Source organism: Sus scrofa, chromosome 6, assembly GCF_000003025.6.
Source record: "Sus scrofa isolate TJ Tabasco breed Duroc chromosome 6, Sscrofa11.1, whole genome shotgun sequence".
In the NCBI taxonomy this organism is placed as follows: Eukaryota; Metazoa; Chordata; class Mammalia; order Artiodactyla; family Suidae; genus Sus; species Sus scrofa.
The window spans coordinates 54,072,605-54,091,620 of NC_010448.4; the positions used below are offsets into that span (position 1 = coordinate 54,072,605).

General features: G+C 55.6%; 4 protein-coding genes across 6 annotated transcripts; 1 reads left to right on the forward strand and 3 right to left on the reverse strand.

Annotated features, from left to right (window-relative positions):
- IZUMO1 (izumo sperm-egg fusion 1) lies at positions 3–3,715 on the reverse strand. 3 transcript variants are annotated; one of them, XM_021094698.1, is made up of 9 exons: positions 3,434–3,715; positions 3,009–3,083; positions 2,376–2,462; positions 2,095–2,115; positions 1,696–1,776; positions 1,411–1,511; positions 985–1,138; positions 478–632; positions 3–181 (listed from the first exon to the last, which is right to left on the reverse strand). In XM_021094698.1, the coding sequence occupies exons 1-9, from the start codon at positions 3,669–3,671 to the stop codon at positions 56–58; spliced, it is 1,038 nt and encodes a 345-aa protein (XP_020950357.1). In that variant the 5' UTR covers positions 3,672–3,715; the 3' UTR covers positions 3–55. The 3 variants fall into 3 exon arrangements, with proteins under 3 accessions (XP_020950357.1, XP_003127333.3, XP_020950358.1); XM_003127285.4 differs by having other exon boundaries at positions 425–632; XM_021094699.1 differs by lacking the exon at positions 2,095–2,115 and having other exon boundaries at positions 425–632.
- Positions 4,827–7,871, reverse strand: FUT1 (fucosyltransferase 1 (H blood group)). Its single transcript, NM_214068.2, is given in 3 exon segments — positions 4,827–7,033; positions 7,036–7,263; positions 7,822–7,871. Coding segments are annotated over 2 exon segments (1,095 nt in total). The 5' UTR covers positions 7,262–7,263; positions 7,822–7,871; the 3' UTR covers positions 4,827–6,164.
- LOC110261360 lies at positions 7,565–9,110 on the reverse strand. Its single transcript, XM_021097556.1, has 4 exons — positions 9,105–9,110; positions 8,436–8,803; positions 7,822–7,959; positions 7,565–7,729 (listed from the first exon to the last, which is right to left on the reverse strand). The coding sequence occupies exons 1-4, from the start codon at positions 9,108–9,110 to the stop codon at positions 7,579–7,581; spliced, it is 663 nt and encodes a 220-aa protein (XP_020953215.1). The 3' UTR covers positions 7,565–7,578.
- FGF21 (fibroblast growth factor 21) lies at positions 10,049–11,928 on the forward strand. The gene is given in 3 exon segments (NM_001163410.1): positions 10,049–10,410; positions 10,822–10,925; positions 11,609–11,928. Coding segments are annotated over 3 exon segments (627 nt in total). The 5' UTR covers positions 10,049–10,178; the 3' UTR covers positions 11,900–11,928.

Consider the following 19,016-nt stretch of genomic DNA (forward strand, 5'->3'; position numbering starts at 1 on the left):
AGGTTAGAATCCGTCCGGAGGAGTGCGTCAGATACTTAGACAGCTACATTAATCTTTATTTTCTCCCTAATGTTTTCCTCTTTTCCTTCGAAACCCGGAGTCCTAAGCAGTGCCTTTGCCAGGGCTGAGCGGGGAGGCCTTTAGGAAATTCATCACTTTCCCAGACTGAGAGAAAAGTATCCTGGCGGGGGTGCAAATAGCGGAAAGAGGTTAGGTCCCAACTGAGTGAGGAACACCGCTTCCCAGCCTCCCCGGTGCTTGATCTCATTCTAGCATTTAGCCAAGCTTCGCCCTCCTAGGTAAGCCCCGCTCCCGGAGGAAGGCCAGCTCTCGGCGATCGTGGGCTCTCAGAGCCTTCCTGCCTTAGGGACTTGGAAACCCCGCCCCTCACTCCAGGCCCCGCCTTCTTCAGGGGGCGGCTCACGCGGTCACGACGCCGGCTATCAGCACCACGATGGCCCCGATGAGCAGCCCTACCAGGCGGTGTCTCAGCACTTTCTCGGGCCCTGGAGACTGTGATTGGAGGGTTGCGGACGTCTGGGGACGATCCAAAGTCACCTCACCCGGAGCCGTCTCATCCTGGGTTTCGGTGTTTGGTGACGGTGTCTCCTCCACGATTCTTTTGGGCAATACTGAGAGAGGAGGGGCAAGCAGCAGTCCTGGGGGGGCATCAAGGTCCCGCCAAGGCCCAGGCAAGCTCTCCTCATGGCAACCCGACCAGGCCCCGCGGGACAAAAATCACACCCCCAGTTGCGTGAAGTCCGAACACACCCAGTGGGGGGGGCCCTGGCCCTGTGGCCAGAGGCCACACTCAGGCCAGGAAGCCACACCTTTGGGACCTGAAACCACAGGCCGATAGAAAGTTATGCCCACAGGCCACGCCCCGGGAGCAGGCCACGCCCCTGGAGCTGGAGTTCCACCCCCCCGACCCCCCCAACCTAGGGACCATCTGAATCCCACGTCTCTCAACAACCCAGCACTGACCTGTGACATGAAAATGGATGATGGTGGCTGGAGTGGATTGTACAGTACCCAGCTCGCAGCGATATGTGCCTGCATCCTTCGGACTCACCATGGTCTTGGTCAGGGTGGGCTCTTGCCCCTTGGCCATCAAGGTCTCAGAGTTGTTCTTCCAAACCTAGACCCAAGCTCAAGGGGTCACAGAGGCCTGGGGAATTCAGGGGTTGGGGGAGTATAGGGGTGAGAAGATCACGGGGCTTCAGTGGTGAGGTGGGAGTCCAAGGTGTCCTGATCAGGGCCTAGGGTCCCAGGGGAGCAGAAGAAGCCAAACTTGGTAGGTCATGGGTCATGGGCATGGTGGGTGCAGGCCTGTGGGTACAGGGACCGGGGGGCTCATACAAGCCTGATGGCCTTGGACTTCAAGGGTTAACAGGAGTTGGAGGACCTCACCCTGTAAAAGCTGTAATCCGTCAGGCCTTGAGAGACTTTATGCCAGTTGAGCTCACAATCCAGGATCATATCTTCCATTTGATGGACCTTGACTTTGCGCTCTGGGAATGGGGAGTTACTGTGGGATGCTCTTTCGCGGTTCTCGGCCCTCTCCCAACCCTTCCACTTGACATCAGCCCCGCTGTTTCCAGTTGGCTGGCTCCAGTCTCCACCCTCTTTAGACTCGGTCCCTCCTCCGGCTCCACCCCTCTTGCGCTAGTCCCACCTGCTGGGTCCAGGGCTCACCTCCACAACTCCGGGACTTTCGACAAGAGTGAACCTGCTTCTGGCAGGTACTGCACCAGATCAGAGGCTGCAACATCAAACCTGAGGGGGCAGGATCGAGGTTGTATTCTCTCACTAGGAGGCGGGGCTAAAAGGAGAGGGCAGGGCCAAGGGCTGGGGCAAGGTCAAGAGCCGAATCCCTAGGAGGTCAGCCGGAGAGGGGCGGGGCTAGAACACAGCCCCCTGAACCAGGCTCAGAAGAGTGCCAGCAGATTAGGACCCACTTCCCAAGAAGTGCGGAGGAATACTGGAGACCCAGGAACCTCTGGGGGCAGAGAACGAAAGATTGCATGGACCCAAAAGTATATTCACGGGGCAGGGATGAGGGATAGAGGACCAGGTCCCATAATCCGGACTCACCACATTTGTTGGGACAAAAAACTGTCTCGGAAGAAAGGGGAAAAAAATAAGAATCAGATTTCGAAGTTAAAGGGCATGAGAGAGGGGATGCGGAACAGGTGAGGGCTGGGCCTTCGGAATGGGGAGGAGGAAGGACCTGGATGCCTGTACCCCCTGGGTCTGAGGGAGAAGGGGGTTGGGAGAGCTGAGGGATCCGTGGCGGAGAAGCAGAAGGCTGGGGACAGGGACTCTTAGACTGTGGAAGGAGAAATCTGGGGTTCCCGACTCCCATCTACACTCACCCTCTTTTTGAAACTGAGCAGCATAGCTGGCGAAGGTATCCTTTGCCAGGCGCAACGTCCAGAACAGCTCATCCACGAAGAGCTCACCTGGGAAGAAGCAGGATGACGCAGAGAAGTCCCCGCCCCCACCCTCCTGCTCCCCCCGGGTGTGCGGTACAGCTACCTGGCCTTTGTCAAGTTGGCAGAACTGGCGGTCAGTTTGGGGGTCTTTTTAGGGAAGGGCAGTAAAATTTAACGACCACTTAACATGATGCTGGCCACGGGGCAAAGCACCGACTGGGATGAAGGGTCTGTTATGGGCTCCATTTCAGAGATAACGAAGCTGTGCAATTCCTTCGTGTTATTTTATTTTGGCCACCCCTGCAGCGCAGCATGTGGACATTCCCGGGCCAGCAGCGACCTGGGCCATGCAGTGACAATACTAGATACTTAACCCGCTGGCTGTGCCACAAGGGAATTCAAGCTGTGACAGTCCCTGCTCAAGGCCACATGGTTAGGAAACAGCAGAGCCAGAACTTGAACCTCAGCAGTCTGGCTCCAGAATCTAGTACCTGATCACCAGACCAGGTGTCACCAGCAATCACTTCCCTGAGAGTTTCTAGAAGCGCTCTCCTGCCCCCTCTGCGCATTTACCTTTTACGTCACTGTCCGTGATGCGTTTCAGATCCTTCAGCAAGCTCCAGGATGCCTTTTCCAGAGTGGCCTCATCTGTGGGGAAATTAGAACCTCAGATTCCAAGCCTTACTGTCTCATTGGCGCGCCTCGTCTTAGAAACTACAATACCCATGGGGCCAATGGGCAAGGATAGGCCTAGTAAAAGGGCTTTTACACCCCGTTGCCTTCTGGGAATTGTAGTCTTATCACATAAAATTGCAGGATAAGGGGTAAGAGGAACAGTATTTGCCAGCCCTTGGGGAACCCCGAACTCTGCATCCCAGCCCTCTCCACTCCCAAACCCAGGAAACTCTGCCTCCAGCCCTTTCTCCCTGGTACCTCCTAGCAATGCTAACCCCAGACCTCTCCTTCCCCGGGACCCAGGAGTTGCACTCTGCCCTCACCAACGACCCCCATGTAGGAATCCTCATCAATCGGCAAATCCTGGAAATCCTTCACCGCCTGCTTTACCCTTTTCATCACGTCTTTGTGATGTTTGGCCTCCAGGTGGCCAGGCAGGTAATTTGTTTCCAAGGAGCTCAGCTCCTCCACGACTTTTGGGTCACATATGACACAGCCCCGGGCAGGAAGCAGGCAGCCGGCCAACGCTGCCACCAGGAGCGAAAGCCGCTGCGGCTCCATTGCGGCCAGAGCTCGCAGTCCGCGCGGAACTCGCGGGGAGGACCTCTTACCCTAAACCGAGGAGGTGAACGCTAAACGGAGAGAAGCCCTTCTCCGAGACTAATGAAGCCCCAGTTGGCAGGGAGCACCCTTCTCATTAGGAAACCGAGGAGTCCTGAAGCACTCTAAACAGCCAGCCGCTTCCCGACCTTGACTCCTAACAGGGATGCCCTCGAACGCTAGGGTTCGCTAAAGAGTCTAGGTTCTGAGGGCTTTTAGGTGGGAGAAGCAGGCCGGTCCTTCCACGCTAATATTTTCCCAAGACCAAAATTAAGAACTTTGTTGGGGGCGAGGGTGAGGTGGGCTGCGTGGTATAGAGAGCTTTTGTTGCGGGTCACAGTCACGGTTCGCTCCTTACTACTAGGACCTCCCGCAGCATCCGCCTTCTAGCTACCCACGTGGAGCCCCAAATTCCCAAGAGATATTCCCTAGGGTTTCCTCCGCCCTGCCCAGAAGTTCGACTCTGTCTGATTGGACCGCAACATAAGGATGCCCCGCCTAGACCTCCATGATGTCACAGAGGCGGCAGCCTTTGCCGACTAGAACTTTCCGAGCATCACCGAAGGCCAGGTACCCTGTCGGCTCTAGAGCCAAGGAAAAGGCTTCTAGCCATCAGTCTCCTCCCCCTCTGGGCCCCAAGACCCAGGCTTTTTGACCAGAAGCCCACGGCTTTTGGGGAACCCAGTCGTCGGGCCTCGAAAACGCGGGGAGCGGCCCTTTCTAGTTCTAGGACTACGACTCCCAGAAGGCGCCAGGGTCTCTCCCTAGTAGATTACCGCAGCCAATCACATAGCTTTATGGGAAATGTAGTTCAAGAATTATAAGCTTTGCACCCTCCCTCCCTCCTCCATCGTCTGGGGCTGGATGCCAAGGTCCCAGAGGAAAAAGAGGTCTGGGGGCCAATACTGAGAGTCTGGAAGAAAAGAATTGAGGTTCTGAGACCACAACCCACACAACTGCAGCAACAAAAGAGCAGGAACAGTCTCCCAAGACATGAGTCATGCGAGTCTGCAGAAGCTCCATACCTTTACTTCTCCTTACACACACACACACACACACACACACACACACACACACACGTGTACACAGAACTCCAAAAACCTGCAGAGGCGGGTTGGTGATGTGGACTTTTAATTCATACTTCCCTCTCTCCCACCAAGGGCAACTGAGTAGGGACCGGTGCCCACAAATTCCCTGAGAAGACTAGAACAGGGCTTAGATTCTCAGACAACTCTATCATAAAAGCATCTGCCTTCACTCCCTTCAAAACGCATCAGGAGGATCCTAAAACCTGAGTCAAATGTCCCATCCTCTTTGGCCAGACCCTGTGCTCCTGCCTGGGTTGGAGGCCAGGCCATGGGCTACATACCTTCAGAGCCTTCCATTCCTGGCTTGTTCAAAGCCAGATTTCATGGTCGTGTGGATTCGGGGCAGATAGGGGTTAGCAAGAGGCACGATATGGGCGGGTCTCTGCAATGGGCACCCTTATGCCAAGTGGCGTTTGGTAAATCGACCCCATCAGCCTCAGCAGCCCAGCTGCCAAGGAGGAAATATCCTTCAGTGGGAGAGGAAATGAACTCAGAGCCAACATATGCACATCTACCTACCGTTGGCAGTTTGGGGGCTTAAAAAAAAAAAAAAAAAAGTTGTCCCTAGATTTCTGCAGAGCCTTGCTCCATAACCTGCACCATTCAGCAGCCATCCTTTTCCTCCTCCTCCCATATTTTAGTATATCTATGGTTTGTGGTTTTCTGGGGGATGGAAGGTTGGGGAAAGTTCCGCCCTGCTCCCAAACCACCCCAGCTACACAGGTAGTTTGTCTTCCATCAACCTTTCTAGCAGTGGTGAGGTGGTGAGCTTCTGGTTGTACCCTCATCGGCTTCTTGGCGGAGGTTATCGAGAATTCCAGAATCCCCTCCCCTCTGGAAGGGGCCAGAAGGGTTCTTTACAGACCCTACCACTGACCCTCTCTAGAGCAAACCTTCCCCCAGAGCCCTTGGAGAAACAGAGGTGGGGGGTTGGTGAGTGCTTGCCCCACAACCTCCAAGAGGTCCTTCAGTTCTGACACCCCAGGGGGAGGAGAAATATCTCTTCTAGACAGTCAACACTGGAGCAAGGAGTTCCCTGGGGAAGGGGGCAGACAGCCCTCTAGAAGTACTCTGGACACGGGCTGGGAAGAACAGGTGGGCAATGCGAGGTCTAGAATGGCATTAAGCGTCTCCAGACATTGCCAGCCATCATGAAAAGCTCTTCCACTGGTTCTAGAATGTTCCACCCTTGCAGCAAGCCCCTCTGCAGGGTTTCCTCTGAGTCCAGCCAATTAGAATCACTCTTGAAATAAGTGTCCAGCTGCTACAGGACCACCAGCATCTCCGGAAGTTACTGGGGCTTCCGGAGACCCATAACGCTGGCCCTGGGTTGACCGAGGCTATTCCAGAAAGGCTCCTGGCTGGTTCAAGGCCCAGCCAACATCTGGAGTGGAGACAAGTCTGCATTAATGCCCACCCACTCGGGCAGGAAGGCAGCCTCGGGTTTAAAGATCTTCAGGAAGCTGGAAGTGGGCAGGGTGAAGTTAGCCAAGTAGATGGTATCTCCACCAGCCAGGTAGGCGGCCCAGAAGCCGAAGGTGCCAATGGTCATGATGGTGTGGTTGCACTGCACCAGCAGCGCAAAGTCCCTGGCGGGCGCGGCCTCCCGCCCATCGCCAGCAAAGATCACGTCCCCCCGGGAGGTGTCGATGTTCTTCCGGCACCACTCCATGCCGTTGCTGGTGACCACAAAGACGGGGGCTTCGTATCGGGCCCGGAACCAGTCCATAGCCTGCTGGAGGTAAGCGCCATCACCCACCACCCCCTTCCAGCGCTTGGGCATCACACGCAGATAGTCCCCGCGGCGCACGTGGACCCCCACGAAGGTGCTGGGGCGGTCCCCTGTGCGGGGTAGACGGAACTGACTCAGTACCCCCTGGGCCTCTTGCCGAAGGTGGTCGTGCAGGGTGAACTCGCTGCGGATCTGCTCCCGGAGGTGGTGGAAGAAGGTCCAGGAGCAGGGGAAGCCGGTGAGCTTCAGCCAGGGCTCCTTTAAGTGGGCATAATCCTCGGACATCCAGTCGTGAAGCTCCAGCTCCCGCCAAGGAGCGTGCCTGTCTACCTCGGGCGCCAGGACAGGCAGCGTGATGCGGAACACGGGGGCCAGGACGGCGTGCATGGCAGGCTGGATGAAGGCCTGGCGGCCGTTGAGCTGCGTCAGGGCCAGCAGCGTGGCATACTGTCCCATCTGGTTCCCAAACCGGCCATCCGGGTAAATAGTCCAGGTCCCGGAAAGGAGGCAGGATGCTTGGGACAGGAATCGGAGGCGTTGGGGTGTACCGGCGTGCCCGCCAGGCAGAATATGGCCACGGGAGATGATACCACGTTATGGTCTGGACACAGGGCCAGCAGGTCTAAGCCACTGTAAAAGAGGTCTTGATAGACGTTCAGGAAGAAAATTGCTGCTAAAACACAGACTAGCAGGAAGGTCAGACAGAGGTGGCGGCGGCTGGGGACCCACATGGCTGCAGGGAGGAAAAGTGAAATTAGCAGATCCTCGGGGCTGGAGGCTGAGCGGCAGGGAGGAGAGGCCTGTGGGCATGAGGAAACTCTGGCTTTGAACTCCTGGGTCCGTCGGAAAAAGGGAGCCGGGCTCTGGGGTTTGAGTTAGCAGGTGTTGGGGGCTCAGAATTTCGGGGGTGGGAGATGGTGAAAACGAGTGGTTTCCAAAGTTAGCGATGCCACGGGCGGGACCCACCGCCTGGTCCCCACATCTTGGAATCTCCGTCCCGCGGGCTGTAAGGGCCACTGACCTTGAACACGTCCCCCCACCTCCTTTCTCAAGGACCTGCGTGGGCGGGGCAGAGTCCACTATGGAGGTGACAGCAAGCAACAGGTCGGGTAGAGAGCGAGAAGCCCCAGGCCCACGTCTGGATGGGAGCTGTGGACTCCTGGAGGAGCAGGAGTTGGGGGTCGGGGCGCAGGAGACACCTGCGGGTAGCAGGGGGTTAGGGGTTGGGGGTGCGCCTCCTGGTACTGAAGGCCCGGCTCCTGGGTCCGAGGCATCCGCATCTCCCACTTACCTGAGCTCCTGGCGGGTGGCAGATTCCCAGTCATAAGTGCAGCCCGCATCCGGCGGCCCCCGGAACTCCAGGTTCCCAGGCCCCACAGCCCTCCCCCTCCACGCCGCCTCCCCCGACTGGCTGCAAAGGTTCGGGAAGCTGAGGTAGGAGAAGGGGCGCGGTCGGGTGGCTCTCAGCCTCCGCCCCTCCAGGCCGAGAGTCGGAGGCGGAGCCCCACCCCTTCCCTGGCGCCCAGCCCCGGCTCCGCCCCCTAGGGTGGCAGCGCCCACCTCCTGCCCTCCCGGGACCCCGAGACCCGCGCCCCAGCCCCCTCCTCCCCGGCACTGGCCAGCCCGGGGCAGCGCCCACCTGGCTGCCCAGCAGCCACATCCCTCCGCGGCCGCGGAGATCCAGCGGCCAGATGCAGCGCTGGACCCAGATGTTCCGGTCCATCAACCTCTCCCTCTTCCCTTCCAGTTTCTTGGTTCGCCACCCGCCCTTGTACCTGGATGCGCCGAGTGCCGCCACGCCCCAGCGGCTTGGGTAGGGACGCCGGGGACGCGGGGGACACCCGGTCCAGGCGTCGTGCGCGGCCCCCCGCCCCCCTGCCGAGTCCTCCCCGGGGGCAGCAGAACCTGTTCGCCAGGCTCCTCCGCAAGCGGATGCGAGGCCTTCCCCAGCTCTCCGGGTCCGGCGTGAGCGCGTCTGGCGCACCGGGGCCGCCGATCGACCCCCTCCGCCCGCAAAATGTCCGGGTTCCCGGCTTCTCCTTCCGGCGGAATCCACTTTCTAGACGCGCACGTCTCGGAGGCCGCAGCCTCTTCCCAGGGCGGGAACGGCGAGAGCCGAGGTGGAAGTGGATCTCTCCTGCCCCTCCCGCAGAGGCCCGGGCTGCAGCCGGCTTCTGGAACAAAGGCCGTGCCCTTCGGCAGACCCGAAGCAGTTTCCTTGCCCAAGGCCGCTCCGCACCCACCCTAGCCCGGGCGGTCGGACCATTGTCATTCTACAAAGCAAAGACGCTGGAATTGCACTTGACTCTCCAGAGATTTTTTTTTTACGGCTGCACCCGCGGCGGACGGAGGTTCCCAGGCTAAAGGTCCAATCGGAGCTGCGGCTGCCGGCCTCCGCCGCAGCCGCAGCCACGCCCGATCTGAGCCGCGTCTGCGACCTACACCGCAGCTCATGGCCACGCTGGGTCCCTGACCCACTGAGCCAGGCCAGGGATCGAACCCACGTCCTCATGGAGACTAGTCGGATTCGTGCCAGCTGCCCCGCAAGGGGAACTCCCTCTCCAGAGATCTGACCCTCATTTCTCCAGACCCGGATTCCCAGACCCCAGACCCGGACCCCAGCCCGCTCCTCAGCACCCTGAGCAGCCCAGGCCTCCCACCGCCCCCTCATTCAGATCTGATGCCCAGTCTCTTGCACCCTGGGGTTCCGGGAAATTGCCCGCCTCTTCACTCTCTTTGGGATCGTGGGTCTAACTTCTGCCTCTGAAGCCCAGGGTCCGTTGCCAACTCTGAGTCAAAGACTCTCACCCCCGCCCCCCCTCCCTAGGCTATTTTAAGGGCACCTGTCTGATCCTGGGTAGCTTCTCTGGTGAAAGAAACACCGGGATTGCATCAGGATCCAGGCAGAGGAGGCTGGATGTTTGGCCTCTGCGTGCCTGGGTTCGGGCTGGTGTGGAGGTTGGCTTGAAGCTTCCAGACCAGGAACACCTGGGTCCTTGAGGAGCGGACGCTTTGGTCATGTGGCCTCTGCTCCTTCCCCGAAGGTCAAGGAACCTCAGTGTCCCACCCCAGAGACGCAGAAATTCAGGTGGGATGCAGAAATTCCAGCAGCCGTGCGTAGTTGCGATCAGTCAGCCAGAGAGGTGGGTTTACCGGGCTCCTAGCCCCCTTCTTGTTCCGATTCAGAAGTCCGGGCCTGGCCCCCTCCTCCCTCAGACCAGAGTCTGGGCTTCCGGCCCCCTTTCACCCAGGTCCCAGTTCATCAGCCCCCTGAGCCCTGATCCTCAGACCCCAGAGTCCAGGCCCCCAGCTCAGAGGACCCCCCCATTGCATCATCCGTTCAGGCTGACCTGGCCACCGTGGAATCCCAGCTTCTGCCAAGTGGGTCAAATATCATGGGTCAGGCATCTGGAAGGTGATTGGGCGGGTCTGTCTGGATATAAATTCTGGAGCTTCTGCATCCATCCCAAGAGATTTGGGTGTTCCTGTCAGCTGTGAATTCAAGCCCAAGAGGACCTGGGCATTTGGACAACTCAAGTAGTGTGAATCTGCTCTTCCAGACCAGCAGCATCTGCAGCAGCAGAATCTAGAGCATTCAGCTGTTCAAACTCCCAGACCCCAGACCTCACCTGAAGACGTGAGCCATTGATGGGCTGGGCCGAGGCCAAGTTCGAGCGCTTGGGACTGTGGGTCCCTGTGCTGGCTGTCCTGCTGGGAGCCTGCCAGGCACGTCCCATTCCTGACTCCAGCCCCCTCCTCCAATTTGGGGGCCAAGTGCGCCAACGATACCTCTACACGGATGATGCCCAGGAAACTGAAGCCCACCTGGAGATCAGAGCTGATGGCACCGTGGCAGGGGTAGCCCGCCAGAGCCCTGAAAGTGAGTATGGAGATTAAGGCCCAGTTCTTTTTTTTTTTTTTTTTTTTCTTGTCTTTTTTTTTTGCCTTTTCTAGGGCCGCTCCCACAGCATATGGAGGTTCCCAGGCTCAGGGTCGAATCAGATCTGTAGCCGCCGGCCTACACCAGAGCCATAGCCATGCGGGATCCAAGCCGCATCTGCGACCTATACCACAAGCACATGGCAATGCCAGATCCTTAAGCCACTGAGCAAGGGCAGGGATCGAACCTGCAACCCCATGGTTCCTTGTCGGATTCGTTAACCCCTGTGCCATGACGGGAATGCCAAGGCCCAGTTCGGAGGGAGGAGAGATTTGAGGCCCGGATTCCTGGGGTCTGAGGGAGGAGGGCGCTGGGCATAGGCGCTGAGTCCCTGATCACTTCTCCCCTCAGGTCTCTTGGAGCTGAAAGCCCTGAAGCCAGGGGTCATTCAAATTTTGGGAGTCCAGACATCCCGGTTCCTGTGCCAGGGGCCAGACGGGAGACTGTACGGATCGGTGAGTTTCTGGGACCCCTGACCTTCCAGCTGGCCTTTGCTCTCACCATCCTCACAACCTGGGGACCACTTCTTGCATCTGTGGCCTTGGCCTGGCTTGCTTCCACGCCTCCTGCTGATCTAGACATCGCCTCCATCCCTGGGGACAGGAGCTGCTGGTATCAATATTCAGCAGAAGAGGAAATGGAGGTTCAGGCAGGACCACCCTCCAGCCCCAGGTCACAAGGCCTGTGAATGACAGAGTGACCCGGGAGGCCGAGTCTTGTGACTCTTAACCCGTGCTGACCGTACGGGTTCCTACATGCCTGGCTCATGCTGGGTGCAGGGTCGCTCCAGGAATCAATGGCCTGTAAAGTGAACATGACCTTGGGTGCTCGCCAGATATCCCTGCCAGGACTTAGAGATGCCTGGGCTGGAATACTCCTCTCTGTGAGGTGGGGGCAGGGAGGGGGGCCTTGCAGGACTGCCTGAGGGGGAAGGAGGAGGCTCCTGCTGTCATTTTGGGTCCCAGAGGAAGGGACTGGGGACCTGGATTGCACAGTTGAGGCAAGAGGGGGTCCCCCAGGACTCCCACGTCCTGGTGGAGGACAGGACTCTGGGGGTCTGAAGGAAGGGAGCCTGGGTCCTGCAGCAGGAAGATAGAGGGGAAGCTCACGGCTCTGATCTTTGTTCTGGTTGCCTCAGCTCCACTTCGACCCTGAGGCCTGCAGCTTCCGGGAGCTGCTTCTTGAGGATGGCTACAACGTTTACCAGTCTGAGGCCCTTGGCCTCCCACTCCGGCTGCCTCCGCACCGCTCCTCCAACCGGGACCTGGCCCCCCGGGGACCTGCTCGCTTCCTGCCACTGCCAGGCCTGCCCCCGGCACCCCCGGAGCCGCCAGGGATCTTGGCCCCTGAACCTCCCGACGTGGGCTCCTCGGACCCCCTGAGCATGGTGGGGCCTTCACACGGCCGGAGCCCCAGCTACACTTCTTGAAGCCACAGGCTGTGTATGATTGGGTCTCCTCTTTATTTATTGTATTATTTATCTTATTTATTTTTTTATTTTTCTTACTTGGGATAATAAAGCATCTGAGAGGAGGATCAGAGAGTGCATGTGTGTTTGAGGGAGGAATTGGGGTCTGCTGCCTTGTCTCCCCTTGTCACACGCCTGGGGGAAGGTCCCAGCCTTTCTGCACCTCCCCCGCCACCCCCACCTCCACTAAGGTGTCCCCAGGGACTCTGGACTATCCCTGCCCTTTGACAGGACAGGACTTGTTATTCCTCCCCCATCCCCACCCCCTGCCCCCAACCTCGTGCTCATGTTGTGGAACTGTTTCTCCGAGGTAACTCAATACCAGGGGCCACTTAAAAAAATGACACAGCAGACCCACAGCCTCATGGGAGATGTAGTTTTGTGGGTTCACTTAGTTCTAGGAATGAGAAGACATCTTGGTCCTCAGGGCTGGGGCAAAGACGCTTGGAGCCCAGGGGTGTCATTTGTGCTAGGAAATCACTCTTGGGTCCTGAGGGATCAGGGGGCTGGACAACTGGACACCTGGATCCCAGGAGAACAGAGGGATAAGGACCGGGGCTGAGGGAGGAGCGATGGAAGATTGAGATTCTGGGTCTCAGGAGAAGGACCTGAGAATCCGAGTTCTTCCACCCAGACACTCGTGGACTTTGGTGGGAAATGACGGTCTCATACTCCCGTCCCCGTGAGCCAGCTGCCCATCCTCCCTCCCTTTCCACAACCTAGGTGTCCACACTGCTCTTCAAGTTATTTCCTGGTTAGGCGTTCCCGTCGTGGCACAGCGGAAACGAACCCGACTAGGAACCATGAAGTTGCAGGTTCGAAGATTCCCCTGGCCTCGCGCAGGGGGTTAAGGACCGGCGTCGCTGTGGCTGGGATGTAGCTCAGGGACTTCCCTATCCCGTGGGTGCAGCCCTAAAAAGCAAAAAAAAAAAAAAAAAAAAAAAAAAAAAAAAAAAGGAGAGAGAGGATGTGCAGAGAAGAAGGCAGACAGGCAGAGCCATGCACTTTGGGAGTAATTTCAATGTCTCATGTAGGGGCTGCTCTTCCGGGCTTCCTCCAGCCAGTCACCTTGCTTTCTCCGGCCCTGAGTCCGTATTTGGCCTGACTCAGGACCTCCCCGTGTGCGTGCACATCTTTCAGCCAAGATGGATTCTAGCGCAAGGGTTTCTGGGAACTTGGCAGGCGCTGCAGGGTCTCTGCTGTGTCTGGCCCCTCCCTTCTCTGGCCCCTGAGGAATGTCTCTGCACTTGTGAGGTCCAGGAGTTTCCCTTGACCTCAAGGCTGAGGAAATTGTGCTTTCTTTATCTTTCCTCCAACCAGGAATCAGCTCCTTGCTGTTCCTGCCATAATCTTTATCTCAAAGTCTCAGTCCCCTGGGACAGATTCCAGTTGCTCAGCCTGAGATCTGTCTCTCTCCTGCCCCCAAGGGAAAGAGACATCTCAGTCACAAGGAATCCAAGTGTGGGTCCCCGAAGGTCATGGGAGGGAGCGATGCCTGGAAGAAATGAAGACCTCTATCTTGTTGAAAGTGCAGCTTTAAACTCCGGTGGAACCAGACCGGCTCGTTCAGGGGAGAGGTCTCCCCGGAAACAGAATTTGAAATGCTACAAGGGAGCAGAGAGACCCAGAGAAAGGGGAGGACGGAGACCTAGGAGAAGGGAGAAGGGGGAAAAAGACGGGTCGCAGGGGACCCAGAGGGAGGGGCAGAGACCCAGAGAAAGAAGGAGGTGGGACAAAGAACCCACAAAATGTGTTCACACAAGCACCTGTCCTCTCTGTCAGAGCACCCGGAATCTCCAGTTGTGTTGTGAAGGCCCAACTGTGTCGCAGGCCAGTGTCCCCTTGTCCAAAGACCACCCCCTAAGATTGCCACGTGGCACAGGTCTGCCGATCTTCCTCAAGGCCCACCCCATTATTTCTCACGGCTTCCAGCCCAACTCCTGACAGACTCCATCGGGTGAAGTTCAAAGTGTGACCCGAGAGAAGCTATGACAGTCACCAAAAGAACTGCAAGATCTTGCTGTTCCTGCCATATCACAGGAGAAACAAATCCAACTAGGAACCATGAGGTTGTGGGTTTGATTCCTAGCCTCGCTCTGTGGCTTAAGGACCTGGCATGACCGTGAGCTGTGGTGTAGGTCGCAGACACAGCTCAGCTCCCACGTGGCTGTGGCTGTGGCGTAGGCTGGCAGCTATAGCTCCGACCACTAGCCTGGGAACCTCCATATGCCATAGGTGTGGCTCTAGAAAAGCAAAAATAAACAAATAAATAAATAAAAAGAATTGCAAGAATTTGCCCTTAAAATTGATATCAACCTGGGCAGCCAGTCCAAGAAGGGGTCCTGGGAGATGAATTTATTAGCAGAGATTCCAGATTCCAGTGACAGCTGGAGGGGCTAGTTTGCTCTTTGACTGGAACCTACACCCCAAATGATCTGCCCTTGAGATGCGGTAGGGTGGCTGTTAAAATAAGGTGTCAACCAGAAACTTCAGCATCCCGGGACTTCAGAAGTGCACATTTTGGAGTTCCCATTGTGGCTCAGCAGTAACGAACCCGACCAGTATCCATGAGGGTTTGAGTTCAACCTCTGGCCTCGCTCAGTGGGTTAAGAATCCAGTGTTGCCCTGAGCTGCAGTGTAGGTTGCAGGCACAGCTGGGATCTGGCGTGGCTGTGGCTGTGGCGTAGGCCGGCAGCTGCAGCTTGGATTCAACCCCTGGCCTGGGAATTCACATATGCAACAGGTGTGGTCATAAAAAGAAAAAACAAAAACAAACGCACATTTTGCTTTTTAGGGCCACACCCAAGGCATATGGAAGTTCCCAGGCTAGGGGCTGCATCGGAACCACAGCTACCGGCCTACACCACAGCCACAGCAATGAGGGACACGAGCCTGGTCTGCAACTTAAACCACAGCTCCCAGCAACACAGGATCCTTAACTCACTGGACGGAACCAGGGATGGAACCCACATCCTCATGGTTACTCGTCAGAGCGGTTTTCGCTGTGCCACAACGGGAACTCTAGAGATGCCCATTCTGGAACTCGGACCCATTGAATCCAAAAGTCTGCAGAAAAGGCGAATTCAAAGGGACAGAAATCAGATGAGCCATTGCCACCAACCGTGGGAGGATGCGATGAGGAGTGGCTTCGGATCCTAGGGCTGCTGCAAGGAAGTGTCACAAACTGAATGGTTGAGAAGAACAGAAATTTGCTCTCGTGGTTCCCGAGGCTGGAAGTCTGACAACGAGGTGTTGGCGGGTGTGGCATTTTTGCCGGTTTCGTTTCTTCCTCTGCCCGCCCTGGTTTGACCCCACCCACTTTTTTTTTTTTTTTTCCAGGATGCACGTTGTCTTTTGCTGGAAGGAGTGTTTGTGAACCTCTGCTATCGTCCTGGCTTTACTATGGGGAGGGGGGGTTGTCGTTTTTGGGGGTGGGACAGAATTTGGGAAGATTTAAGAAACTGTGTTCCCTCAACCAAAAGGAATCACGAGGAAACTTCAAACAAACTCCAATCCACGCCGTCTGTGAAACCACTGGCTTTGACGGTAGGCAAATGCCAAGGTCAAGAACAAAACGTTGGGAGGACTGTTTATATTAATGAGATCAGAGAGCCGGCCGGAGGAAATGTGGTTCACTGCGCAGTCCAGGTGACAGCCTGAATATTAGCAAGACCTTTGATAAGATCTGAATGAGTGCTGTGCTTTATTTTTTATTTTATTTTATTTTTGTTTCTAGGGCCACACCCGAGGCATATGGAAGTTCCCAGGCTAGGGGTCGAATCAGAGCTAGAGCCGCTGGCACACGCCACAGCCACAGCCATGTGGGATCCGAGTCATGTCTGTGACCTACGCCACAGCTCATGGCAACTGGATTAGGCCAGATCTTTAACCCCCTGAGCGAGGCCAGGGATTGAACGTGCAACCTCATGGTTCCTAGTTGGATTCATTTAAGCTGCACCACGACAGGAACTCCTGAGTTCTGTGCTTTAGATTAAAAATGTATCCTAGGAGTTCCCGTCGTGGCGCAGTGGTTAACGAATCCGACTAGGAACCATGAGGTTGCGGGTTCGGTCCCTGCCCTTGCTCAGTGGGTTAACGATCTGGCGTTGCCATGAGCTGTGGTGTAGGTTGCAGACGCGGCTCGGATCCCGCGTTGCTGTGGCTCTGGCGTAGGCCGGTGGCTACAGCTCCGATTCAACCCCTAGCCTGGGAACCTCCATATGCCGCGGGAGCGGCCCAAGAAATAGCAACAACAACAACAAAAACAAAAGACAAAAAGACAAAAGACAAAAGAAAAAAAAATGTATCCTATGTTAATTTTCATTTCTTTCTTTTTTCTTTTTTCTTTTTCTTTTTAGGGCCAGGTTCATTACCACTGAGCCACAACGGGAACTCCCTCCCATGGTAAATTTTCTGCTTCTGATTTTTGTACTGCAGCTACTGAAAAGAATGTCCTTATGCTTAGCAAATACACACTGGACCAGTTAGGGACAAAGGGGCATGGTATCGCCAGTGCTTTCTCAAATGTTTCTGGAAAGGTAAATAAAATACATAGTAATATACAGACACAGAGAGCGAATGAGAAAGCAAAAGGGGGGGATAGGGATAATTGGGGAGCCTGGGAAAAGGATATACGGAATTCTTTGTACAAGCATTTTATCATTTGCTTTTGGTTTTTGCCTTTCTTGGTTTTTTTTTTTTTTTTTTTTTTTTTAGCCTTTTAGGGCTGTACTCACAACATATGGAAGTTCCCAGGCGAGGGGTCCAATTGGAGCTGCAGCTGCCGGCCCACGCCACAGCCACATATGTAGCCTACACCACCGCCACGGCAATGCTGACAGATCCTCGACCGAGGATCGAGGCCAGGGATTTAACGCACGGCCTCGTGGATGCCAGTCGGGTTCGTTAACTGCTGAGCCACGAAAGGAACTCCCCAAACAACTTTCTAAATGCATTGACAAGCTCCTAAGAAAGGAAAATCTTCATACTGTCTCCCCGCCTCACCATGAGAGAGAGAGAGAAGGGAAGGAAGGAGAAGGAAGGAAGGAAGGAAGGAAGAAATGAACAGAAGGAAAGAAGCTGAGAGCACAGAGCAGAGAAGAGGAGACAATGGAATATCACTCAGCCTTGAAAAGGCAGGAAATTCCAAAGCATGCCAAACAAGGATGGATCTTAAAAATACTTTGCTAAGTGAAAGCCGCCAATCACACAAGGTGGGAGATGGCATCAGTCCACCGATGAGCGGTACCTGGAAGAGGCAAATTGGGAGAATCGGGAAGTAGAATGGTGGTGGCCGGGGAGGGGCTGGAGCGCTGGGGTGTAGTGGGGGCTGAGGTCCAGGCTGAGGTGATGCCAGCCTTCCCCACGGGGAGGGCGAGGACGGCGGCATAACAACGCGGAGGCACTGCGGGCCGAGCAGCTGTAAGCAGTTGAAAGGGTAAACTTCATGCAAGCGGGGTCTCACGGCCATTTAAAAAACAACCCACAGAACTGCATTCAGAACCCCTCAGATTTTCCTATTGCTGCTGGGGCTCTCAATGGAAGAAAGATGATTGTCTATTGAAACTGTCACCACCGGATCAGTCTCAAGGGGCACGTGTTAAAAATCAAACCTGGTGGAGGAGGCGCTGCCCAAATGAGGTGTCAAGGGAGTCGAGGCTGGGCCAGTGATGACTCCAGGCCTTTTGGCGAAAGCAAAGCACAGCTACTCAGCCGAGATCTCACAGAGGACGGCTTGAAAGAGCTCCTAATTCAAAGTCACAAAACACACACGGTAGAGGCCGGCAAATATAATTTACAACAAGACTAGACAGCCTCATCCTGCCCCACCTCATACTAACTTTGGAGGAAAACGATAGTGCAAGATCGTTCTTTAAAATGATGATCAGGGAGTTCCTGTCGTGGCTCAGTGGTTAACGAATCCGACTGGGAACCACGAGGTTGCGGGTTCGGTCCCTGGCCTTGCTCAGTGGGTTAAGGATCCGGCCAGGTTCGATCCCTGGACTCCCTCGGTGTGTTAAGGATACGGTGATGCCATGAGCTGTGGTGTAGGTCGCAGACGCAGCTTGGATCCGGCGTGGCTGTGGCTGTGGTGTAGGCCGGCAGCTGCAGCTCCGATTCAACCCCTAGCCGGGGAACCTCCATATGCCTTGGGCGCGGCCCTAGAAAAGAAAAAAAAAGACAAATAAATAAATAAATAAATACATACAATTAAATAAAATGATGATCACACAGGGGTTGCCACTATGGCACAGTGGGTTAAAGATGTAGCGTTGCTGCAGCTCAGATTTGTTCCCTGGCCTGGGAACTTCCATGTGCCGCCAGGGCAGCCCCCAAAACAACCAACCAAACACACGCAGCATAAAATTTACCATCTGAACTACTTTCAAATGTACAGTTCAGTAGTCTTGAGTGTATTCCCATTATGGTACAACAAATACGGTATATGGACTATAAATACACCTGGTATATTTCATTTTGATTCATTTATTTATTAGTATTTATTGTTTTTGCTTTTTAGGGCTGAACCCACAGCATATGGAAGTTCCCAGGCCAGGGGTCGAATCAGAGCTATAGCTGCTGGCCTACATCACAGCCACAGCCACAGCCACACCAGACCTGACCCACGTCTGGGACCTACACCACAGCTCACAGCATCACTGTATCCGTAACACACCGAGGGAGGTCAGGGATCGAACCCGCGACCTCATGGATACTAGTCAGGCTCATTACCATGGAGCCACAGCGGGAACTCCCACACCTGGTATATTTCAGCTGTGAAAGCAGTCAGGGAATGCTGAGAGGAACGTTGATTGTTTGAAGATTAATTATTAGCAGAAAACCAAATAGTTGTCAACACTGGTGTGAGGTGACATCATGGGTTTGATTTGCGGTTCCCTAATGATTAGTGGTGTGGGGCATGTTTTCTTTTTCTCTTTGTTCTCTTTTCTTCTTTTTCTTTTATTTTTGCTTTTTATGGCCGAATGTGAGGCAAATGGAAGTTCCCAAGCTACGGGCTGAATCAGAGCTCTAGCCACTGGCCTACACCACAGCCACAGCAACTCAGGTTCCAAGCCGC